Genomic DNA, 27,110 nt, shown 5'->3' with positions numbered 1-27,110 from the left:
TGTATTAGAAATTTGTCATTCTCATTCTTTGAAGGAGGTCCATAGAGGGCTAGATTCTTAACGTCTCTTTCCTAGCATTTGTCGCACACAGTTGCAAAAGTCTGCTGTTCTGCACATTCACCTCCACTTGGCCCAATCCAAAGCGTCCTTGGGGGGTGGCATTGATGCATCACCTATCTTCTTCTTTCTTTGACCATCTCCACAGTTATTGTCTGTCAAGAATTAAGGCGTAGTGTCATTTTTTAAACTAAATTATCAATGCTCTGCATCACATGGCAATAGCGTTATAGCCTTGCCTCCCATATCTTCTTAATTATCGGCACAACTTCCATCTATTGGTGAACATCTTCATTTGGGACACAGTCCCACTGCTTGAGGCCCAGTGACCATTGGAGCATCTGCATCTAAATAAAATGCAGGACTTGCTCATGTTTCACTGTCACTGGTCAACAAAGTGGCAACTGGGCAAACGATGGACTTGTAAATCTTCTTTTTTAGGTAGATGGGCACAATAGACTCTGATGACCTGGAGCCTCTGAATCCAAACAACATTGGATTAGATCCCTAGTTAATGATCAAAAATCACTTCGTATTTGTAATCACTGAAATTAAAAGTTTAAAATGATACCCCTTGTGCTTATGTTTAACAGCTGTCATTTGTAACCTTCTGGGAGGAGGACCACCAGTAAAGAACTGCTTCTCAAAATTATGATAATATTCATGACCAGCTACCTTGAAATAGCATCAAAGAACATCCCATTGTTTCCAAGTTTTGTAAAAAGAAGTAACTTGGACCCCTTGTATCCCATTAGAGGGTAAAGCCCTGTAGTCTGTTGATGTGATCTACACAACGTCAAGTCCTTCTGATCATTTATGCTGAAGACACCTATTGGTTTACTCTTCATCTTAAGGGCGATCTGATACAATTTTGAAAAATGGCTAAAAATGAGGGATTTCCAACCCTAGATGGCCAAAAATATAGAGGGAACCCCGAAAAGTGTGACGTCCTTCATTACTAGACATCAAGATGAGTATATCACATGTGGATTTTCTTGTGCCATTGAGTGAGAAGGCACTAGAAAAAAAAAAAAACTGAAAGGATTTCAAAGCATTCAGAAGTAATTTTGAATTACTTGTTCTGAATGCTTTGGAATGTTCTGAGAAACAATTATCACGAAAGTGTGGATAATTATCGACACACCCTCGCACACTGCCAAAAATCTAAATCTCTCATTTAGTTACTGTTGATCTTCTAATTGAAATGTTCTCTTTTTCAGGCCACCGTGTAAACCACACCACAAAGTATGAACCATGAAGTCACCCAGCTGCTCCTCTAGCCATCTGGACTTGTTTCCCGACAGTGACTCCATTTTGTCCCTAGAATCAAGCGTCTTCTGCAGTGAGACACATCTGAACGAGAACCCGTTGGACGTCTTCATCATAAACGTAGGCGGTAGCAGATATGTGCTTTCTCACGAGGTGCTCTCATCCTTCCCAGAAACTCGGTTAGGTAAACTGGCACTTTCAGCACGAGACACTATGCTGGAACTTTGTGACGACGCAAACTTTCTGGACAATGAATTTTTTTTCGACAGAAATTCACAAGCTTTCAAATATGTCATGAATTATTACAAAACGGGGCGTTTACACGTCATGGAGGACCTCTGCGCGGTGTCCTTCCTGCAGGAAATCGAGTATTGGGGCATCGATGAGCTGAACATCGATTCCTGTTGTAGAGAAAAATATTACAGAAGAAAGGAATTAAGTGAAACCCTTGATATCCGGAAAGAGTCTGAAACAATCGAGAATGAAGAAGATGACTTTTCAGGAGTTGTTTGTGAAGCGCTGAGGCAAAAGCTTTGGGATGTCTTGGAGAAACCGGACTCCTCCATGGCAGCAAAAACGTTTGGAACGCTCTCGGTGGCTTTTGTCATTATTTCCATTGCAAACATGGCTCTGATTTCGTTGGATTTTAGTACGCTTGAACCCCCCTTTCTGGATGTTCTGGAGTACATTTGCATAGCGTGGTTCACAGGAGAGTTTATTCTTCGATTTGTGTGTGTAAAGGACAAGTGCAAATTCAGCAAGAGCGTAGTGAACATTATAGATCTCATTGCGATTTTACCTTTTTATATTACGTTATTAGTTGAGAATCTTCACGGAAGCTCCACTGAACTGGAAAACGTTGGGAGGGTTGTTCAGATCTTAAGATTGATGAGGTCGTTGAGAATGCTGAAGCTCGGAAGACACTCGACAGGTAACAGACGATGCATTTGTAAACTGGGTTGAGGGCTGTCGCAAAGGTAACCGTTCTTAGTTATTTGAGGTTTTCAACTTCAGTCTCGACGTTCAATGTACAGTGGATTGGGAAAGTAGTCAGACCCCTTCACTCTATGCACACTTTATTGTGCTGTAGACTTAATTTTAGATTCATAAATTTGACATTTTTGCCCATCGGTCTACACACCCATAACGAGAATGTGAACATGTGTGCCCACAAAGGTTTGTAAATTTATAAAAAATCACAAAGTGGAATCTCTCTTTCATCGAAGTATTCAGACCCTTCATTCAGAACTTTGTAGAAGCCCCTCCGAAAGCAATTCCAGCTTCAAGTCTTCTTGGTAAGTCTCCACAAGCTTTGCCCACCCGGATTGGGGCAGTTGATCCCTGGCAGGTCCTCTCGAGCTCTGTTAGAGTGGATGGGAAGCATCTGTGGACTGCCATCTTCAGGTCTCTCCACATGTGGTGTTTAAGTCTGGGTTTTGACCGGGCCACCTTAAGGACACGCAGAGAGCTGTCCCAAAGTCACTCCAGTGTTGTCTTTGCTGTGTGCTCTGTGTCATTGTCATACTGAAAGATGAACAGTTGGCCCAGTTGTAGGTGGTGTGTACTCTGAAGCAGGTTTTCTTTAAGGACCCCTTTGGAGGAGCTGCATTCATCCTTCCCTCAGTTCTGACCAGTCACCCTGTCCCAGAACCCCCACAGCATGACACTACCACTACCACCATTACCACCACCATTACGATGCTTCACAGTTTTGTGAGGAGCAGTGCCTGGTCTTTACAATGTTTAGACTTCTGCCCAGAGAGTTTACATTTTCTCATTAGATCAGAGAACCCTTCTCCTCATGCTATCGGGGTCCATTAAGTGTCTTTTAGTCAAGAGTGGCTCCCGTCTAATCCCTCTACCACAAATGACTGATTGATGGAGCGCTGCCACCCTATAGACAGGTTCTCCCCTCTCTCTGTTAGAGTGACCATTGGGTTCTTGTTCACCTCCCTGACCGAGGCCTTCCTGCCCAGTGTAAGGTACAAGAACAGACAGACCACGATAAAGAGTCGGGGCACCACCCTGGTGACCCCGTATAATTACAATGAAGCTATGAAAAAGAAAACAAGCAGTAATTGCAATAACGTCTTTTCAGACACGAGTTCCAAAATGAACTGTTTTCAAAATGGTCAAACATCCAGTCATAAGTCGACAGGAAGAGGCGGGTCCAGGCCATGGGATGGGCCGGTGTCCTGCCCGGGGTTTGTTTCCTGTCTTGCGCCCTGAGTTGGCTGGGATTGGCTGCAGCAGACCCCTGTGACCCTGTAGTTGGGATATAGCGGGTTGGATAATGGATGGAAATAAATAATTGCATTTAAACGAATCACCAAAATGTGTTGTATGTAAACGATACTGTTTTAAATGTTATTATTTTTTCATCTGTATTAGTTTAAATGGCACTTTTGCCACTCGCAATGTGATGGATGCGCTGATGTATTGTGTCGACTGGGCATCACAGTGAATGTGGCGTCTACCTATATACAGTATGTCTATGTGTCAAGTATCCGGTCTGCAGGGGGAGGAAGAGAAAAGACATTAGAACACAGCGCCAACCCCTGGAGCAGCGGGTATCTACAACCACTAGGGCCCTTAACCTGTGCCCCATGTGCATCCACGTAACACCAGTTATTCAGCTTAGCCAGATGGCCAACTCTAGTGAGAGTCCTGGTTGTTTTAAACCTCTTCCATGTCACCGTTCTTGAGGCTTGTGTTGCTTTGGGAACACTTCAAGCTTTAGAGATGATTTGCTCCTTATTCCCCGATTGATGCCTCACCACAATTAGATCATGGAAGTTTACGGAGAGTTCTCTGGACTGCGTGACTTGGTGTTTGTTTTGACATGCAGTGTGAATGGTGGGTCCACATGTGTCTTTCCAAATGGCGTCCAATCAATTCTGTTTGCCACACATGGACGCCAATCAATTTGTAGAACTGAAGCAAACAGGAGGCACCTGGGCACAATCTGGAGTCAAACCACAAAGGGTCTGAATAATTCGAGGAAGGATAGGTTTCAGTTTTTTATTTTTTCATAAATTTGAAAACCTTTTTGACAACATGTTTTCACTTGATCATCATGGGTTATTGAGTGTAAAATGATGGACCAAAATGGCAAATGCATTCATTTCATTTAAAAGGAAATCTACAACACAATAAAGTGTGCAGAAAGGAACGGACCTGAAGACTTTATGAACCTTCTGTACGTGTGCCCATCTCTCACACTCTCGCCAGGAGTACTTCATATTGAATTGTCAGTGCCCTCAAGAACCAAAATTTGAAACTTTTTGTTAGATTAATATGAAGTTCAGCACTTGTGTTAGTGTTCTCTGAATTACTGAAAGAGAGTTAAACAATTCATTTTAACAAATAAAAGGCAAACCACAGGATTCAGTGTTTTCACGAAAAAAAAAAAACGTCAACGTCATCCACTGAGCTGATGGCTAATAATACATTTCATTACAACTCAGTTCTGCGTTTTATACTCATTACAGCTCACTTGGAGGGAATGGCAATGCCAGTAGGGGGCATGATATTTGGTTTGTAATTGAACTGCAAAGGCATGACGTGCGGCGAAGCAGAAACAGAAATCCACTAACATGGCAGGGAAATGCAGAGCACAATTTACAGGGGAATTATGAAGCCGAGAAGAACACAAAGCAGTGGGAAAAATCTAATAATTCACTTAAAAGGTCTAAACGAGTAACTGTGCTGATAAGTAGTCCTTAAAATTTGAATATGTGTTCCTTCAGGCAAGCATTTGTCTAATAAAAATTGATTGTAGCAACAGCTTCCATGGTGATCAGTGACTAACAGCACTTGATTGTGCATACCAGCATTTAGAGAGATAGATAGATAGATAGATAGATAGATAGATAGATAGATAGATAGATAGATAGATAGATAGATAGATGTGAAAGGCACTATATGATAGATAGATAGATAGATAGATAGATAGATAGATAGATAGATAGATAGATAGATAGATAGATAGATAGATAGATAGATGTGAAAGGCACTATATGATAGATAGATAGATAGATAGATAGATAGATAGATAGATAGATAGATAGATAGATAGATAGATAGATAGATAGATAGATAGATAGATATTTTTACGTATTTTCTGCGTAGTCTCCTGCCACTGTAGTCTACTTGTTCCAGTGCTCAGGAAGCTTCTTAATCCCAGAGGAGCAGAAGTCTTTTGACTGCATGTTGGCCCATTCTTGCACAGCGTCCATAACCTCCTCATTCGACTTGAATTTCGTCCCTTCTAAAATCCCTGAAGTGGACTGAAGACATGATAGTCCCTCTCTGAATGACTTGTACCAATCAGACACTGTAGACTGAGAGAGAGAGAGACACTCATCCCCAAACTCATTTTTAAGTCTGGAATAAGTTTGAAATGGAATGAGTCCTTCATTTGTCAAAAGTTGAATAATAATCCGCTGCACAACACTACTGTGTACCTCCTGCTCCGACATATTGATTACATCTGACAGGAAGGGGGGAAAGAGCAGCTAGCACTACTAAGGACAACTTCATACACGAATGTGTTTGTGCAATGAGTCATGTCTGCCTATAAGAGCAGAGCATGACAATTCCTGTTTATAACTGAACGCCCCTCGTAACTGTCAAGCAAGCACAATAGTATGCAGTCCGACACACTTAACGATTTGTCAGTTTCAAATTTGAAACTTTATGTTTCACCAAATAAAGAACACAAGTAGTGCCGCAGACGCTGGAGGACAGAACACTGAATGCTAAAGGGCGGCAGCTTCTTCAGTGCTACCAACTTCTTAGTAAATAATGGCTTAAATAAATAAGGATAACGCATTAAAAATTCATTCTGTTCTAACACACAATAAAGGTTTGCTTATTCTTTATTGCAAACATTAATTTCCGGACTGAAACCATGAAACACAGAAACTGACACATGGCAGCTTGCTGAACCAAAGGAGAAGTCTGGTAGTTATTTCTTCACAATCATGGCGTATATTAGTTGGCCACATGAGACTGCATTCTGAAGACTCCGGTATCCTTCACCTCCATTGTAAATCTGAAGAATAGGCTAGAGATTACATAAAATTCATAAAGTAAGCTTCTCAGCTTGTCCACACCTCCCTCTTTCCGGCGGGGTCGGCCCCCTCCATTCTGTTGCACACTTCCTTGCCTGATAGCCTCTTCTTAATTTGATCCCCCTTTGTGGAGTTCATCCACTTTCCACAGTCCCAACCCCTCCAGCTCTAAGATTTTTCTCTCCACATTGTTTCCTTCTCTTCTCATTACATTTCCAGACCACCTGAATGTTCTTTCACGTGTTCTTCTAGTCAATGGAACACGGAAATGTGGAAATGCAGAGAAGTTCAGCTTCAGCGTAGTGCGCAATCCCTTCTCTGTGCGTTCTTCACAGAGGACCCCAGAAGAGATAGACTATGCTCTCTTATGTGACAATATTTACTATCTAACATCTCAAAAAGTGTGATCAAAGGATTAAGGCAAAGGTTAAAGGTAAGGTTTTGAAGACCATGGTAAGATCTGAGATGATATATGGAGCTGAGACATGGGCAGTTAAGAGAGTGCAGGAGAAGAAGTTGGATGTGTCAGAAATGAAATGTTGAGATGCATGTGTGTTACAAAGAAGGACAGAACAAGAGATGAGACCATGAGAGGGAGAGACATCTCAAGGTAGTACAGGATAGTAAGCTGAAGTGGCATAGACGTGTGATGAGGAGAAACAAGGAATATGCAGGCAAAATGGGAGTGGAAATCTAGGGGATGAGAAGGTGAGGGAGGCCGAAAACGGGTGGGTGGATAAAGTAAAAGAAGATATGGAAGAAAAGAGTCTGACTGAAGATGAGGCGCAGGGAGAAGGTTAATCAGGCACCTTGACCCCACAAAGAACCAGGCAAAGATGAAGAGGCAAAAGAAGAAGGAGCACATCATAGCTTTCAGATGTCCTCCATGCACTGTATGCTTACCATCGTGGCTAGATGTAGTCCACTTTTTGCACTGGTGGTCCAGTGGTTAGGCGATGATGTTTGAAGTCTGGCCTGGTCAGATGACACCTTCTCTCTTTTGTAAGTGGGCTGCTCTCTAGAGAAACTGAATGGCTGCTCAGAATATGATGGAACATAGGTGTGTGTGCGAGTGTGTCCTGTTCGTGTCCTGCCTCCTTGAGACCCTGAAACTGTTTACGGCAGCTTAGAGAGTAAACAGATGGATAAGAGAGTGCAGCCATGACTACAATACATGATCACAGGAATGTGTTGCTGCTTTGTGCTTTTAATGTTTATGTTCTAAAAGAAGTGTCTGTCCATGCATCCATCCATCTTGGTAATCTGCGGATCCAGGGCACAGGCTGGAGTCTATCCCAGCGGATGGGATGCCAGTCCATTGTAAGGTGAACACACACACAAACACACTCACTAGGGACAGTTTAACAATGGCAGTTCACCTAACCTGCATCTCTATGGACTGTGGAGGAGAACCCTACAGAAATAATGGAGAACATGCAAACCCCATCTAAAAAGAAGTCATAAGGACAAAGTATTCTCTATTTGAAAAGGTACGGATAAGGGGCCAGCTAAGCCACAGAATGCAGATGCAGCTGAAGGTCCATGATCACACCGAGGTCCTGTCCATTATGATGGAAACCTCAGCACAAAACAGAACTGCCAGACTACGTTTGATTCAATTCTTTGACAATTAACAGTACATTTTAATTGCTCATTTTTCTCAGTGCCAAGGTAGAAACCCACGCACAGTATGTGTAGATTTTCTTTTTTATTGTTAACTGCTTATTTTGACTGTTTTTCCAAGAGAATAAATATACATATATATATATATATATATATATATATATATATATATATATATATATATATATATATATATATATATATATATATATATATATATTGAAACCATTTACAAACGTTGACTTTGAAAAGTCCATCAGCTGTAGTGTTATGTAAGATGGACTCCAGGCACTTTAGCAAATTGCCTTTGGTAAGTAAGAGATTCATTAGTGAGGAGATAGGAGGCAGCGCACAAGCGTGAGATGATATTCTGGGCACTTCTGAGGAAATTTGGCTCCATCTCCACTTTTAAAAGAGATTCAGTTTTACTGTCGGTGCCTCAGAGTGGACATTCATAGATTTGGATGCTGAGAGGAAAGAGAGGCTGAGCCAGGAAGGACCAAGAGATGAAAGGACAAAAGGAGCAGGGCACAAATAGTGGTGTGGGGACAGCAGTGCCACAATGAACAAACAACTAGTAGACTGTGTTGGTTTGTTTGGTGAGACAAAGTCAAAGAATGACACTCTAAACATACTGTAGTTATAAATCCTTAGGCCGAAGGACCCATTCATACCTAAGCATTTTTCTAAGTGTTTTGACTCTAGAGCAGAATGCTTCTAAACCACATGTAAAGTTATGTGCCTTTACTTTCAGTGACTCGATTGACATCTCTCACTGGCCACAAGCAGGCTGGAACTGAGTGAAACAAGGTGGCCCAGTTCTTCATTGGCGTTCACTCATTCTGTGCACACTGAGAAGGTTCTGGAATCTTAACTGCCATCCAAGCTCTGCATGACTTTCCTTTACAATGACATCACACCTGTGGTCTCCATGTCCCCTTTCACTTCCTGGACTGTCTGTTCTCTGACGATTATGTGAGGAGAGAGCTGTGGGAACTCTGCACAAATGATGTCTGTGGGGCGGAATGGTGCTGACAAGATGTCGGGTCAGTGAGATCCTTTTGCACCTGGCTCCTCGGTTGTGTTGTACCAAAGCCAAGGTAAGGGCAGTGAGGCCAAGGACTTCAGACCAGTTACTCTTACTTCATACATCATGAAGAACTTTGAAATGTTGGTCCTGTAAAAGCATGATCCCTGGTCTCAGAACATCTTGATCTTCTGTTGTTTGCCTATCGGACACAGACAGGTTTGGAGGAAGCCGTGATCTCCGTGCTCCACAGAGCCTACTCCAATTTGGACAAAGCCAGTACAACAGTCAGGCTCATCTTCTTTTAACATCCCAGTGCCTTTAACCCCATTTTGGTTTATTGACTGGGGAAAAAGCTCAAGGTTATGCATCTTAATGTCTCCCTAATCTCCTGGATCATGGACTACCTGACCAACAGACAGCAGTTTATGAGGCTCAGGGACTGAGTGTCAGAAATGGTGGTGTGCAATAGTGGAGTACCACAGAGAATTATCCCATCTCCTTTCCTGTTCACTCTACAAAATGGACATTCAGTATAATACTAGCACTAGCTACTTATAGAAATTCTCAGATGAATCCTCCATCATAGGCTGCATTAATAATGGAGATGAGTCAGAGTGCAGTGGGTCTGTGGAGATCTTCAGCACCTGCAGCTCAATATCAGCAAAACAAAAAGAGTTGGTGGTGGACTTCTGATGTGCCAAGGAGCCGCTGAGACCATCCAGGTGAGGACGTGGAAGTAGTGCAGACAAACAGGTACCTGGAGGTTCACATAAAGAGCAACCTGGACTGGTCTGACAACACACTGGCATTGTACAAGAAGGTCCAGAGCAGACTGTACTTCCTGAGGGCACTCAGGTCTTTTGATGTACACAGCAATCTACTGAAAATGTTCCACCTGTTTGTAGTTTGCAGAGTATTGTTCTACATTGTGGTCTCCTAGGGAAGCAACTGGAGTTCAAAAGATGCACAAAGCCTGAACAAATGTATTAGAAAAGTCTGCTCTATCACAGGACTAAACCTGGACACACTGGATGCTGTTGTGGAAAAGAGGATGGCAGCAAAACTGGATGTCTAGATAGATAGATAGATAGATAGATAGATAGATAGATAGATAGATAGATAGATAGATAGATAGATAGATAGATAGATAGATAGATAGATAGATAGATAGATCCCCATCAGTAGCTGCCTTAGTGCACATTTAGCTTCAGGCTCAGTCATCTAAATGAACTTCAACAGTCCTTAAGAAGTGAAGTCCACTTTGGCCTTTCATGTACATCACCATCTAGCAGTGTGTGGTCAGACCAGTCTAGTGTGCTGGTACTTGTAGCTCTACACCACTTCCATGTCTCTCTCCCAGGGGGTCACTAGTCCTGAAGCCCACCACCAGCTCTTCTGTGTTGTGGATGTTGAGATACTGGAGGTTCTCCCTGCACCACAACCTTTCTGTACTCCAACTCATCTCCATTACTAATGCAGCCTATGATGGTTTTCAAATGAGAAAGTCCAGTATTGTGCTGGAAGTCTGTGTGTAATTGAGTTCAAAATAATGATAAAACAATAACCATAAAAATAAATCAAATCAGCAAAAATGAAATTCCAGAGAAAAAGAAATACAAATTTAAGACATTAATAAAATATTTATGCAAATACAAAAATCAAATTGCATACACTGAGAAAGAAAAATGACATTCAGAGGTTCAAAAACTCAGATTCGGGACAACTGGGGTGAGGTTACGCGGTTTTAGTCCCATTAAGTTTGGCCCTGCTGGTAATTTCCATTAAAAATGTCAAACTGATAATGGGCTACATATGAGAAGAGTTCTTATTTATGGTGACTGTCTCACCTTTTAAATGTCACATAACTTAACTCTAATCCATTTCAATAGAAACAGAGGCTTTCCTCTACAAACCTGCTTCAATGCACCACCCAAAATCTGCTTGTTGTTTATTAAATGGCCTTGAACTTTTAATATTCCTCTTCTCATCATTTCTGGTCTCAGTTTACACAAACTCCGGAATGGTAAACTGACTATGAAATGCTGACATTTGAAAACATTGTGACTTCAGTTAAAAGAAACGGCCAAGAAATCAGAACACCTACCAATTATTGCCATTTTTGAAGCCAACTTCATGGCAGAGTCCACAGATGTAATTGCCTATAATGAGCGTTGATAAAATACAGCTCCTAATAGCTGGCATCTCCTTAATGACCATGAACAAAAGTTTTAGAATATTTTTCAAAAGCACCTATTGGAAGTATTTATCTTATTCTGACAGAATACCAAATGACCTTCTATTACTGGATATTTTTAGAAGTTGTTTTCAGGTGACACAGCAAACGGCACCTTGAAGTAGTCAGGCAGTATCAGCTGTAAAAAAATAAAAAGAGGAAAATAGTGAAGTGTTGAGGACTGGCCAGAGACCCCAATTAATAAGAAACTGAAAAATTGAAATCAAAGGGTCCAAAAAAGTATCACGGATGGCAGGAATCCAATGGCCTTTCCCTTCAGGCTTTAGTAGCAGCTCTCTACTGTGCTGTGGAGCTCCGTTCCCTCTGGATGTGGGTCCTTCAATGAATGCCAGCTTCCAGCATCTTCGCTCTTTAAGTAGCTTGCTGGGCAGAACTGGCAGGGCTTCCACAGCAAAGCCAGAAAGGACATCAAGGCACATCGTGGGTCTCATCATTTTCTCTGCGGTTGTTAGCATCCACACTTCATCAAACACTGATGGTGATGTGCTTACCTTCTAAGAGTTGTGTGGATGCTTCCGGTGTGACTGCGTGTGACATGGCCCACTGGCATGTCCCAGAAACTGAACAGGAAGGTGTTGCTGGTGCTAAAACCTACAGCTTACTGGACAGAAGTAAAGAAGATACAAGCAACCCAAATATAGGACAGCACCACAGCCCACGTTAGTGTTTTTACTGAAATAACTGAGATTGTGTGTAGTTTGTATGAATTTGAGAGGTCATTCTGTCCCTGGAGGCTTAAATTCATTATCAATAGTATAAATGTAGATGGGTCAAAGGGCAGTGATGTTGAGGAAAATGTCTTGGTTACCATCAAAGAGTGAAGTTGAGGGAGAAATCAAAATGGATTCTGCTGGGCAGACTATAAACACTTTAGGTTAGTCAATCCACCAAGTCAAGCAAGTTGGCAAATCCCCTTTTTAAATTCTTCCTCTTCTTCTTTCCTTTTCCGTATGCTGGGTCCCCATGCACCTCCATCTCCTGCATATTTACTACCACATCTTTCCGTCTGGTTTTTGGTCTCCTTTTCCTTGTTTTTGATGGAAATTCCATCTTTAATCCTCTCTATAGTGGACTATTTTCCTCTCGTCACCATACGTGTCCAGGCCAGTGGAGTCTTCTGTCCATCGTTGTATCACCCCACCTAACGTAACCATTTTCTCCCTCGGTTTTACTCACCCTCACACGACTGCTGCAGCATTTTCATCTCTTGAACTTCCATTCTTTCAGTTTCCCTTCTAGTTGTTTCCATTTTTCTGCACTATGTGACACTGCTGCTCTCCCTACCATTTTGTGCCTGTTCCCTTTTAACCTGGCCGCCATCTTTTGTCATGGAGTATTCCATTTCAGGTAAGAAAGACTGAAGTTTTGAGATAAGTGTTGTTATACTCACTAATCATGGCACCGGAGAAAGGTGACATGTTGCATACTCGTGAATAAGAGCTTAATCTGAATCTATTTCATTTTCTTGAAATTCTCCATGCTACCCTGATTCTCTGCTTAATTTCTGCCTCTAGCCCGCCATCATTTTCATTCATTGATCCTCAGTACCAAAAGGAATTCACTTCTAGTATCTTCACATAAGTCAAGATCATCTACAAAAAGCATCGGCCATGGAGGCTCCTTCTTCACATACTTGCCAACCTCAACAACCAGGGGCACAACGTCGACCCCGATGTAATCCGAATCTCACTCTTCTCGTACCTCTCTGCCATCCTCGCTTCAGGAGATGTATCTCGATACGTCTTGTGTGCTGCTCAAGGACTTCTTTCCTTCTTACGCTCCACCAGGTCTTTCACTGGCTTAGTCCTCATTAGCAAAATCAAACACTGTTTTCTATTCAGATTTTTTTTCCATCCTCGCTAGCGTTTTTAGATTGTCACTGAAATGCCAAAAACGTGGAAATTCTTCCTATTGGGCATTCATATCTTGTCACCCGTGAGTGACGTATGTTAATGGACTCAAAGCAAAGTAAATCAAAATGGTGAAAACGTACAGAGAACATCAGCCTTGACAGAGTTAATGTTGGCTATTTTGTGTTAGTTCATTTTTTCCAACTTTCTTTTTGGTACGGATTTGCATTTAATTTGGGGGTTTTCTACCCCAAAGATTCTGGTGATGATGTTGGTCTTCCACTTTATGGGTTAGTTTGGATTTTATAAAAGATTTTAAAATGTTTCTGCCGACATGTTTTGAGCTTCTGTTTTTTTGGGCTGTGTCCTCTGAGGTTGTGGCATGACGGGATAAACATTCACCGCATATTCATATCCATATCCAAGTTTACGGATTCAAAAAACACATCCTTATAGTTAACAATCCACTGGTGAAATAGCCCGTTTTTGATTTGTTCAACTTTCAAATTTGTTGTTTTGGTTGCTGTAGTTATTGATCTCCTGGCTTTCACTTTCCATCTTTTGATCTCATCCTTTCTCCTGGTTACCTTTAAAAATCCTTGGCACTTTATTGCAAAGCACTGCAGCCAACTGGTGACTCTAAACTGGTCCGGTGTAAGTGAGTGTGTGTGTGTGCGTGTACGAGTGAATGGGCCCTGTGATGGACTTTTTAAGGTTGAAGCTACAACCTATGGCTCCCCCAAGACCCTAAATTGAAATAAGCACATGGAACAAATGTAGAAAGAACTAGTGATGCTATAATTTCATCCATGTCTTCCATCAGGGCAAGTATGAAAGTTTCCAGCCCTAATGTTTAATGTCATCGGTTTCCAAATGATGTCTCCTTTAGTGCTTGTGCCAGGAGATGACAAACATCTAAACCAAGGCTATGAGCCACCATCTCAACCCACCATCTGTATTTTTTTCATTACTTCAGCCATGATGTGAAATGAGTAGAATGCTTCATCACGACTTAATCGATGTCACGCCTCGCCAGTTAATTTGTTATGTTACAATGTGGTTGATTTCCCATTTCAAACAAAGTTACAAAATGATAAAATTTCATTTTTCAATTCTCTGCAGGTCTTAAGTCACTGGGGATGACAATCGCTCAGTGTTATGAAGAAGTTGGTCTGCTTCTGCTTTTTCTCTCAGTGGGAATATCCATCTTCTCCTCTTTGGAATATGCTGTAGAGCACAATATCCCCGACACAACTTTTACAAGCGTCCCCTGCGCATGGTGGTGGGCTACCACTTCTATGACCACGGTGGGATATGGCGACATACGGCCTGATACCACATTGGGCAAGATTGTTGCTTTTCTGTGCATTCTGTCAGGAATTCTTATCTTGGCACTGCCAATAGCCATCATCAACGACCGATTTTCTGCCTGCTATTTTACACTGAAAGTAAAGGAGGCAGCGCTGAGACACCGGGAGGCCCTGAAGAAACTGGCGAAAAACTCCATTTGTGACGCCGCCGTGAATGTGAATTTAAGAGACATTTACGCACACAGCATCATGGAAATGTTACGACTGAAGAGCAGAGAAAGGGCAAGCACCAGAAGTAGTGGCGGTGACGACTTGTGGTGGTAGAGTTCGCTGGATACATCTGAGGCAGATACTTTGTGTTAGGCATCAGGAAAAGAGTTTGGGGATTTCAGCGTTTAAAACTTCAGGAGATTTGGGACTCATAGCGATGATGATTGTAATAACGTACGTATAAAATGTTTTCCTCTCCGCTTTCTCTCTAATGTTGCAGTGATTGTTGATGAGCTTTAGGAGCTGAGCGCTGGTATTCATTGTTGCTTTTCTCTTCCCGGGATGTGAGACGGACTTTGATTGTCGAAAACTCAGCTCCTGCTTTTGAAATTGGAGGAAAATTTATATTTGAGTATTAAGCAATGATTGTCCACAAGCAAACAGCAGTCCATTACGATGCAGCAGGGCAGTGGTCTATGATCCCAGTCCTGAGGGATGTCTCTACCCTCAGGTTTTCATCCCAACCAGTTTTCCATTGGACTGAGCTCATTGTTTATTTGCTTCACTTTCTTTCTTTCTCTTATTCTGCATTTAGAAAAGAGCAGTCGTGTGAGATATTCCAGGTCCAAGGATTTTATTTAGCCCTAATTTCTCTTTACATAAGAAAACATGACATTTGTAATCTCAGTTGAATCCAATAACAGGCAGCAATGAAATAAAACAAACAAAAAGAGACAAGACAGGTTCAAACTTAATGCAAGAAATTCCAAACTGTTTACATCGTTTGAAAAGTGGATTTTTTGTTAAACCTACTTCTAGCACCTTGATAGTACATTTCACGTAAAACGGGCACCTGATACGTAAGACAAAGCCCTATGCTTCTGGAATTTGTGTATGATTATCTCTGATATTCCTTATTAAAAAGAAATGTGGCACTGGGGAGAAAGGAATTCCTGGAGGGATTTGTGTGAGTTTTCAGAGTGACCAACCTCCCTGATTTACTAAAGTGAAGTTCAGTGTGTAGGGGATGTGGTGTCATCAGTAGAGATGATCGCCCGCTGACACACACTTACCAAATCGTCGACGTCAGCCCCAGTAACTTTAGCAGCATGTCTGGTAGTCTGCTACAGCTTTGGGAAATTCTGGATTGTCAGACCACAAAACCAAGCAATGAAGCCGAAAGTGATGACAGGTTGGCTCACACTGCCAGGCGTCTGTCCACTTCAAAAAGTCTGAGTTTATGGAGGTGAAATGAGCGCTGATTGCATGTAGAGTAGAAGTTTTTTTTTTTCAATTTGTATTCCAAGGAAGATTGTCATCTCAGTTAGTCCCTAAGTAGTTCTCTTCAGTCACTATTTCCACCTCCTCCCCCAGATTTCTGTCTCTTAATGTCAAATCTCATTTCTTTGGTCTTTTTGCGTTGACATGTTAAATTCAATAACCTGGATAAGGCAGAAAACTGATTTCTTAATAATCCGCGTTTACATCTTCTGGAGTTCCCCGTGGACTATGATGTTTGCTGATGACATTGTGATCTGTAGCGAGAGTAGGGAGCACGCTGAGAAGACCCTGGAGAGGTGGAGATATGAGAGGAGAGGAATGAAGGTCAGTAGGGCCACCAAGACAGAATACATGTGTGTGAATGACAGGAAGGCCAGTGGAGTGGTGAGGATGAGGGGAGTAGAGTTGGCAAAGGTGGATGAGTTTAAATAGTTGGAATCAACAGTACAGAGTAATGGGGATTGTGGAAGAGAAGTGAAGAAGAGAGTGCAGGCAGGGTGGAGTGGATGGAGAAGAGTGTCAGGAGTGATTTGTGACAGACGGGTATCAGCAAGAGTGAAAGGGAAGGTCTACAGGACGGTAGTGAGACCAGCTATGTTATATGGGCTGGAGACGGTGGCATAGGAGACAGAGCTGGAGGTGGCAGAGTTAAAGATGCTAAGATTTGTATTGGGTGTGACGAGGATGGACAGGATTAGAAATTAGGACATTAGAAGGTCAGCTCAGGTGGGACGGTTGGGAGACAAAGTCAGAGAAGCGAAATGGCGTTGGTTTGGACATGTGCAGAAGAGAGATAAGGGGTATATTGGGAGAAGGGTACTAAGGACAGAGCTGTTAGGCAAGAGGAGAAGAGGAAGGCCTAAGAGGAGGTTTATGGATGTGGTGAGAGAGGACATGTAGGTGATGAGTGTAACAGAACAAGATGTAGAGGATAGGGAAGAGATGGAAGAAGATGATCCACTGTGGCAACCCCTAACAGGAGCAGCCGAAAGAAGAAGAAGACCTCTTCTGGAGTTCTCCTTTGGCAAAATGTTCGGACGTCATTAAAATTTGCAAAACAGAGTTAACATCATCGTCGAGCCCTTTGGTTCTGAAAATAAGCATGTCACCTGTGATGAATATCTTGTGTTTTACAAATATGTTTAGTCAAACTGTCACTTTATTTGTAGGTTTCCGTTACCAGGACACATATGTGACAAACCGTTTTCTGCTTGGCTATGCAATTGAGCCCTGCAAAAGACCAGCATGCCGGTACGTGTGCATCTTGAATTACACCCAGTGCTGCTGGAATAATAACAGTACAGGTAATTTTACTTCAATAGATAAGATAAGTGTTGCGTTACATTACTTGTTACGTTAAAAAAAGAAAAGGATTATGTAATGTGCGTTACTTTTAATGTATTTCCTTACTGCTCTTAGGATTGTGCTACTGAGTTTAGAACTGTCCGTTTGGTTCATCAACACAAATTTGCTGATTTCTATTTCAACCAGGAGAAGGAATAATATGACCGCCTGAGCATTTGACCCTCGAAATTTATTTTGTGGACGCTTCTATCTGCACTGCTGAAAATGTTTATGAAGCAAATACATGTGACAGGCTGACAGAATGCAATAGACTACAAACTTTTTAACAGCAACCCAGTTAAGGGTTTACATGACCACACATTTAGATTATTGTTGAAGAAATCTGTCTCTGTCAATCAGGCTTCTCAGAAGCCAATAACCTGATTCCTCTAAACGGACTAAGAGTTTACATGGCATTTTAGAATCAGGTTTCTGTCAATAAGCGGGTCACTGAAGCACATGTAAACGTGCTAATTCATATTAAGATCGTTTTTGTTTATTAAACAGTCCACTTGATTTAATTAATGGTGTACAACCTCTGAAGATAAGTGTCCTATCAGCATACTTGATAACAGGGCAGTGTGGTCATTGTTCTGTCCCAGGTCACTTGTGTACAGAGTCAGTTATAATGGTGTCAAAACACATCCCTGGGGACCGCCTGTGTTTGAATGGATGACTTTTGCAAAAGTACCCTGAACTTGAACTGTTTGTGAACAACTTAACAGAAAGTCCTGAAGCCATAAAGTAATAAACATTTTAACATTCATACTGTTGAATTTCTCACTCGGTGTGTGAGGCTGGATGGTATTGAATGCTGAATAGAAATCCAGAAAGAGAACCAGGCTTATCAATAAAAGTGTAGATTGGGTGGAAGGTCATCTTCCACACTTCTAGTTGTGTTGGGGTTACCACACTTACCAAGCCAAAAAAATGTAAAAAGTTTTTAAAAATACGGGACTGTGGGTCCCCCATGTAGTTTTTCTCCGTATGACAGCATGTCAGCGTTTGTAATTACTTCCGTACTGTCGGCAGTGCACTGTGTGTGAACCACTCACCTATGGCTTCACCATGGCGGGTTTATCTCGTGTTAGTTAAGAATAAAATGGTGGATGTTCACTGATAAAAAAAATTAAACCTGGTTGGAAATGATGGCCCACAGTGTGAAAAACCTGAATAAATGAACAGTTCTGTAAAATTCTGGAGAGGTGTCTTTCAAGTGGACATGCCCAGGATGTTTGGTAATTCTAGTTTGCACAGTAGGCAGACTGGTGGTATCTTGGAAGGACTTTGTCATCTACCATTAAAATGGAGGTGAGTGCCATGTGTCTGTAGTCATTCAGACTGCTTGACTTGGAGACCTTAGGAACTGCGGTCATGACTGACTTGTTTCCACAGATCAGGTACAATACCTCAAGACGGGAACCAGCTGAAAAATAAATGAAAAACCAGAGAGAGCTGCTAAAGGCAGGAATTTAGGAGCCAACCTGATATGCCATCTGGTCCCACTGCCCTGTTGATTCATATTCTTATTCATATTCATGTAGAGATCAAGGATGTTGGTTCTTCTCATTCGGCTACATGTAGTACCCCGGACAGACTCTCCTGCTCTGACACAGTAAGATCAGGCTGGAGGACAGCAGCCGTGCTGAAGTCTGATGGTTTATGTAGCTAGCTCAGCTCCTTTGGTTGGCTGCTGGCTTGACTGTCACTCACAGGCAGATGTCCAGACCCTCAGTTTGGTCCTCCTCATCAGGTCTCAGCTTCAATGGGCTCTCCTTGGATCCACACATTCGCTTCCTTACACTGTTAGCCAGAATTATTGATGCTGATCTGGATGACCTGGAAGAAGTAGGACCAGAGGAAACATCCTGCACATGAAGCATCTAACATCAGTAAATCCGAGATTTAGTTAAACACACACAAACAATCATCCCCGGCGGTTTCCTTCTCCCTGGTGCCACATTCATGGATAATGATTAATGTTACTGGTCACAGAGAACCAGGAGTGAAGAGGAAAACTGGGAGTGATCAAGGACCTTGGCTCTTCTGAAACTGCTCTCTGACTAAAGTGTATTTTTGAAGATACAAGTTAACTGAATATTGTTTTAAATAAAAATATCATTTTGATGTTGCATTTTGAGTTGTAATTGTTTTCTGAATTTCTTTAAAATATTTTGATAATGTTAACTTTTCTACGTCTTAAACGTGAGTGAATATCTGTGAATGTTGTTTTATGACATGTATTTTATCTTTTATCTTGCTTTGTTCTTCTTTTTATGGAGGCATTGGAGAAATTCAGCTTTTTTCCTACAACATGACTAAATAAAAAGAATGACTGTTATACAAAAATAAATATACTTTTTGAATAAACTAGTCAGAAACATGAAAAAGTGTTGGTGTCCCAGTCAGGATGAAGCATTTAATTGGGTGAAGCTTGATAAACGGCCTGGGGGGGAATAAATGGAAGAATAATGGCCTCAGTGTGTAAGTACAGCCTCAGGTCATGACAGATGAGCTTCCTTGGGCATTTCCTGCTCAAATGACAGTCAACTTCTTAAGACAGGGTGGTTTATAGCTGTAGGACTTTGAGGGGAGGAGTCTGGAAAGAGTGGAAGTGATGTCACAGTTCTTTAGGACTCCTGAGAACAACAGCAGAAATGTTGGTGTGACGGAAGTGCAACCTTCCTTTCCAACCCCTTGCTCCCCGTGTCCAGGAAAAACAGTCCTCGTAAACCAGTCACCAAGCTCCCAAGTCTGACAATGTACACATATACAGTGTATATTGTCACAAAATTTACAAGAGCCACAGAAAGGTTTGGGGCAGACACCCGTATATTATTCCCTGATTGCAAAATAGTTAAAGATTTGTACTGATGTGTACAGATTGGAGTCCAGAACAGAACTGAGGGGATAGGGGAAAGATGGCGGCTTTAAAGGCCAGTATAGGAGGTGACCTCAAAGGGGCTGGAACCGGAAGGGTCTTCATCCATAGGCTCGGACCAGGAAGTGACATCAAAGGGGTCAGAACTGGAATTGATGTCATCAGGGCCAGGTGGTATTTTCTGTGAACGGTCTGCAGAAAAGAGAGAAAAAGAGTTTGTGCACTCATCTACCTCCTGGTCTGGCTCGGGATCACTCTTAGTCAAGCCCTTTAGCTACCTCCCATGCACACGTGTGTGACAATATATATTTAAATATATATATTGTAAAAGTAAAGACAACACAGCATGAAGGGTTGGGGTTTCCGGCCCCGTATACTGTCGTAACAAAAAAAATACTCTTTACAAAACTGTTTCTCAGGTCAGAATACAAACAAAACATTTGCTTATGCGCCGACGTCTGTACACGCGTTGGCGGCCATTTTTATACAGGCGGAGCCGGAAGTGGAGGACTGCTGGGAAGGAGGCGTGAGGGATGACGGGATCCGTGACGTCAGGGAAGATGGCGGAGGGAGGGCGGAAGTGGACGCGGTGCGGTCAGGTTATGGTGGCGGAGCGTCTTTTTTCCTGAAAGAGAAAGCAGAAAGGTTAGTACCCCGCCATTCCCTAGCGACAAACGTCCTTCGAAGTACTTTCGGGTCCGCCCGCGGCCTCCTACTCGCCCATGCGTGACATTATATATATGTATATATAACTACATATTTTAACACAAACATGTGTTACAGGAGAACCTACAAGGTTCTGAACAGGTGGGAGCCATGTCATTAGAGGTGAGGGAAACCACTCTCTCTATCTCCATTACAGAGAAGATGACCATTACAGATTAGATGTCAGATGGCACTTCCTTACCCAAACTGAAAGCTCTGCCCTTCCTCCATGGACGCCATTTAAACGATGATGAACCTCGACGTCGACGTTCACTTAGAACCAAGAGACTGCCTCAGAAGGTCCTTAAACTGAGTCCTAACATTGACTTCTGCTCTCCTTTCCTTGGTTTATAACTGCCAGCAAACAGGACCACAGCTTAGAGCCCAAACTTTCAAGTTGTTTTGCTGTCCTTCCTTTCACAATATATATGATGTTAACGGTTTTTAATGGAGAGAGGTTAAATAGGCCTCCTGAAAATGCAGCCTGCTTATTTCAGGAAAGTAAACCCAGGTACATTTAAGTTACAAACATTAAAACATTCCTTAAGTTAGCAAAGAATTATTTCAATTTTGTTTAAAATTTTCTACACCGGTTTCTTTCAGTTGACCACATTTGCATTTATTAATTTGGCTGACACCTCCATCCAGGGCGACTTACAACATTTAGAGTATTGGAGCCCAGGTTGGTCAAGTCACTTGCTCAGGGTCACACAGTGGTGTCAGTAGTGGGATTTGAACTCACAACCTCAGGGCTTGAAGTCCAAAGCCTTAACCACTACGCTTTTAAATGTTATTTTAAACAGTTATTCCACTATTGAAAGAAATGTCTGACCATAAAATGGGTATTTGAAGAACTCTGTTTTTACCTTTGGGGTCTTAAGTTTACATTGGTAAACAATCACATGCTGCTACAATGGCTTTATAGACAAAAAACACACACACATACATACATTTAAGACTCCTAGGTGGTTTATTCAATCGCAGCCTTTTAACTTTTTTATTAAATATCATCTCCATAAACACCATGTTAGTGCAGACATGTTTTCCTGACTTGTCATGCCAGTTGTAGAGAGTCAGTCGCTTTGTTAAACGAGTGAATGAAGCTGAGGGGAATGGTGTGACGACTTGAGCTGCACTCTCGCTTCTTAAAGCCAGTTTAGTTACAGTGAAAATGTGCCTTCACTCGACTGTGGCTCATATCTCATGGCAATTAAAACCTTTATAAGCGACTGACTGTCTACTATAAGTAGTCCTTCCCTTGGCTTGGTGTTCTTGAGTCTTGTAGTCCACTCATGGAGCTGGTGACTGCGCCCTTCGGCAGCTCAACAGCCCTCAAGATAAATCAAATGTCTCTTGAAGTTTATTAAAGTTTGCTGTTTACTTTTTAAAGTCTCCAAAGTTGTTTCTACAAGTTCATGAATAAAGTGGGATTTAAAGAACTACTCTAAGGTTTTAACAGTGAAACTCTAAACACAATACGTGGCAAAATCCACTGCTGTGATCACCAGGGTTAAAAGCACCAAAGTCATAGTACACATTCTGAAGATGAAATATGTGCCACACCATCTACAAAAAAATGATGTCAACCATATGACAAAACGCTTCTTTGAAAACAAGTGAAAAAGAGTCCAGAAAGGTCCGGAATATGCTTGAAAAATGCTTGCAAAACACCATGAAAAAGTATGAAAAATGCCCAACAAATGTTGGAAGTTTACAACACTCAAGTGTGGATTGGTCCCTAGAGAGTTTAACCAACAACATCTTCTGGTTAACATCTCAAGCTTTGGTGTTTTTGTTTCATTTCTAATTTCTGGTTTTGACCACAACCTTCTCCAGTCTGTTCCTCTCATGTCTCTGAAAACTTACTTCAGATCATTTTCTGCCTCCTTTCTCTGTTGCTAATTCAACCAGCCCTTTCATTACAAACTATTGGAGTTGATCTCTAAATACAAATTCAGTTTAAGAAACACCTTTTAATTTACATGAAAATTGAACAATGCAATTCAATGCCTCCTCTTCTACTTTCATACGTACAAACTATATTTTGTATTGGTTAATTATTGATGTTGCTTCAAGTCTTATGGGACCCCAGTAAAGATACTTGTGGCTTTCCAGTTAGTGAGTTGCCTTTAAAGGGAAGCCAAGTGACAAAGAAAGGGTAAAATACGACCAATGAGAGGAAACATCCACTGCAGCTTAGCGACATCTGCAGAGATGCCCGACGAAAATGAGTCTCACCTCGAGCTCTCGTAAAGAGGGGCTTCAGGATGGAAAGGTTTCTGTTGATCTCTAAAATGTAAGTGATCTGAATGTGGGGCTTCATACCAAGTGGTAATTTGGAAATCCTGAAAATCTTATTCAATAACTTTGTAGAAGTATAATAAATTCATCATTTTTTAATAAACTTATATGAAGTAGTAGGTTCTAATGTTGAAGTGACATTTGAAATAAACAGCAATTTATGTATAACTTGTTTATTTTGTTTAAATACTAAAAACTTAAATGGTTTAATTATTCATACTATATAATTAACATTTTTTTCATGGATAACCAACACCTGATTTTCAATATGTTACAGAATTTTTAATATATTAGCATCTATGATTTGCTGTATACTTGTGTCAATTCCTTTTCTATTATTTCAATATTTTGGGTCTACTAGGATACATACACCATCTGAAAATCTAAATTGCTTTTTTCTTTATCCATCCATTATTCAACCCGCTATTTCCTAACTACAGGGTCAAGGGGTCTGCTGGAGCCAATCCCAGCCAACACAGGGTGTTAAGCAGGAAACAAACCCTGGGCAGGGCACACACCAGGGACAATTTGGATCGCCAATGCACCTGACCTGCATGTCTTTGGACTGTGGGAGGAAACCCACGCAGACACGGGGAGAACATGCAAACTCCACGCAGGGAGGACCCGGGAAGTGAACCCAGATGGGTCTCCTAACTGCGAGGCAGCAGCGCTACCACGGCACCACCATGCCGCCCCTGCTTTTCTTTATATTAATTATTATCTTTGTGGTGAAGTTTTAGCATTAGCATCAGACAAATACAAAGCATCATCATGATTTCCAAGGAAACCAGAAAACGTCACCGTGAGTACCACTTTGCGGTTTGGGATGCTCTAATATGGACTCCTACTTCTAGTTGGGACACTTCGTAACTGCTTGTCATGTCCTACTCTGAGGTTGGCCACACTCTCATCAAGAGGCTTAATAAATACGGGCCCTGATCTTTCTTTGGGTGGTCAGGGCGTGGTGGGCTCTCACTCCTGATGCTCTCTAATCTCATCATTTTGCTCAGTTTATGGTGGCTATAACCCTGCAAGTCAACACCTCCTTGACCATTTCTGAGGACAATGCAGTCACTTCTTGTCAAGGTGCTCTGGTGGCTAAGGCGTTGGCCTTTGAACTCCATGGTACGTGTTTTGTGAAACTGACCCTAAAACACATTTTGCGGTTGTGAAACTCTCTAATGAGTTGTTTGGGGTTTTAAAGGTTTTTATTGGGTGGCTCCATAAAGAGGTTTACTTGCGCTCTTTTCTGCACGTGGGTATTGTGTGTCATGTGCCCCACATCGGTAAAATCAATTTTATTTCCAGTGAATTCATAAAGTATTCACAGCTTTTCACTTTCTGCACACTTTATGTTGTTGCAGATTTCATTTTCAATGGGTAGGCTACATTTGCATTTTTGCCCGATCAATCGATACTTTATAACCCATAATGACAAAGTGACAACATGTTGTCAGAAAGGTTTGGCAATTTATGAAAAACAAACATTTTTATAAATTTGGAAACTTTACTAAAACACAGAATACGTTAAATATCCAAACACTGGTCAGATCCTTGCTCTTCAAAGTTTTTAAAAGTAAAATGACGTCAGACTGTGGTGAATCCAGTAGAAGGATGGAAGGCCACTTATAAAGGAGTCACTAAAAGTTTTGTGACGCACAACACTCCAACTTGGAGGGTAATTAATGAGAATGTTATTTTGGAAATGACTGAATCAAATGTAATTACGGTGGGTTTTATTTTTCCCTTTAGGTGTACGTGTCTCATTAAAACACAAAGTGCATTTTTAGTTCCTTGGGTGAAACTGCACCTTAATAATTTATCGTTCATGAAATTGTAATTACATGTTCAGTTTCGAATATAAATTAGTAAAGTTCACATAAACTGGGTGAATTGGTAAGTGGATTGTGCTGAAATTCCCCGATTACAAAAATCCTTTGACCGTCGCTCTTGAAATACTCCAGCATGTCCAAAGTTCCAGCCAGTCTAAGACGAAATGCTCTCGTCACTTTCTATGTCCCCATTTGTTTGTATTTTGTATATTCGTATAATGCAGTATTTATGTGAATGTCCTGAAGCTCCCTAATCACCTAGTCCTGTCAAATTAAATAGCAAAGAAGAAGGCATCTATTATGAAATATTTGAATTCATTGACTCTCATTTCCTTTTTATCGTAGCTAATATGGAGAGATGAAAGCAATTTCTTTTAGAGTAGATTGTAATTATAAAACACACTGAAGAAGAACAGCATGCTTAATTTCAAAAATAGACAAACATTTGCATAGTTCAAGTAAACACTCCGTCATATTATAAAGTATTATAAAAAGTCATTTTTTGATACCCAAGATTAGACAAAAAATGAATTATAGAATTGATTTCCATGGAAATAGGTGATGCAAGAACCCTAAAACAGCAGCACCCATTCGCCAAACAAAAAGGCATCAATACTGTTGGCAAAAAAAATAATTATATAGACTTTTAAATAACATTTTCAATCAAGAAACTCATATCAGGCACAGAGTTGCTGTTTATCAGACCCGCAAAAGTATGTATGGCATCATTTAAAAACAACACCAAGAATCTAGGAAAGATGTAAGACAAATGTCAGTCATGACAATAAAATAATTTCGCCGTGAGCATTGGTAGGCTGTTTTCCGAGGGACCAAGATACCTAAACTATTCGATAACATTTCAGTAATTATTTATTGCTCTGATGATGATCTTTCTGATCATAAAACAGGTCACTGCGATAGCAACTGAAGAGAAGAATTCATCATGAATTGCAAGAAAAAGCAACAGGTGCAGACAAGCCAAAACTGTTATGGGATTCCTATTTTGATAATTTGTTCAAATGATATCAGTGGGAATTCTTTTCTAGGGGAGTTTTAGGTCATGGAGTCTGCTTTTCATTTCAGTCTCATATTTCAATGCCACGTTTGGATTTTGTAGTTATATTTTGCATCGTTTTTGTTGCCATTTTGTACATCGCTGGTATCGCCATTTTGTTTCCTGCCATTACAGTTGATGGGCAGGGTTACAGAGGTCACAACCCTAACTCTAATTTGTGTCACGTTTTAAAGATCACAGCACTTCTCTGCCCGAGTTCATGGATAAACCTACATGTGTATTGTGCTTAAAACAAATCCTTCTTTGGTGCTTCTAGTTTTGACTTTGTTCTTTATTGTTTTTACTTTGATTTTTGCTGAACGTCTCTTTTTTGTCTGCTGTATTAATGATTTGAACCAAAGCCTAATCGCTTACCAAAAATCAAAATGTTATGATTTGGAGACCCAAATATGGCAAGTCAGGGGTGTTAGGCCTCTAAAAGGCTGCAATAATTGACTTTACTGACAAGGCCAGGCCAGGCCTCCTTTGCCTACCTGGGGAAGCCTCACCCCAATGGGGCCAAATCCCAGCTCCAGTGGCCTGCCTCAAGCCTTGTAGGCCCAAAAGGGTAAAAATCCTTCAAAGGAAACCTAAAGTTCCAGAAAGATATTAAGAAGCCCCAGAAAAGCAGGGTCACTGTAAACTTCAACTTGTGAATCGAAAGGGCAACAAAATGAATTTTATAGATAAAAAGAAAGAATTTACTAACAAAAGCTAGAAAAATACAAGGAAACTCTCCACAGAGCAGAAGAGGCCAAAAAAGGAGTTGCCTCAAGAAGCAAAGTCCCCATGTGCAATCAAGGCACAGAATCCAATAAACAGAGCCAAAGATCACTAAACCATCAATACAAGGAAACAGCAACACTCACAAAACTCCTTCTGCAATCAAATGTTCTCCTGCTTGAACTTCCTCAGAGTGATGTCACACTGGCCCCGCCTCCTTGGGTGCCACCCACAAAACACAAGGAATACAAGGACGTTTAAAGAGACAGAACATACTTAACAAAATGACAGGCATACCATGAGAATAAGAC

General features: G+C 41.3%; 1 protein-coding gene across 1 annotated transcript in view; it reads left to right on the top strand.

Moving 5' to 3' along the window:
• The window catches only part of kcnv1 (potassium voltage-gated channel modifier subfamily V member 1), a 30,871-nt gene extending 15,394 nt beyond the window's left edge, over positions 1 to 15,477 (top strand). The window contains exons 2-3 of the mRNA XM_039737336.1: positions 1,278 to 2,257; positions 14,281 to 15,477. Coding sequence (XP_039593270.1) covers positions 1,312 to 2,257; positions 14,281 to 14,792 — 1,458 coding nt within the window. The 5' untranslated portion in view covers positions 1,278 to 1,311 and the 3' untranslated portion in view covers positions 14,793 to 15,477. The remainder of the gene's footprint in view (positions 1 to 1,277; positions 2,258 to 14,280) is intronic.
• The last annotated feature ends 11,633 nt before the right edge of the window (positions 15,478 to 27,110 follow it).

The sequence above is a fragment of the Polypterus senegalus genome, chromosome 15, assembly GCF_016835505.1.
Source record: "Polypterus senegalus isolate Bchr_013 chromosome 15, ASM1683550v1, whole genome shotgun sequence".
Lineage (NCBI taxonomy): Eukaryota > Metazoa > Chordata > Cladistia > Polypteriformes > Polypteridae > Polypterus > Polypterus senegalus.
This window is presented reverse-complemented; position numbering and strand designations above follow the sequence as displayed.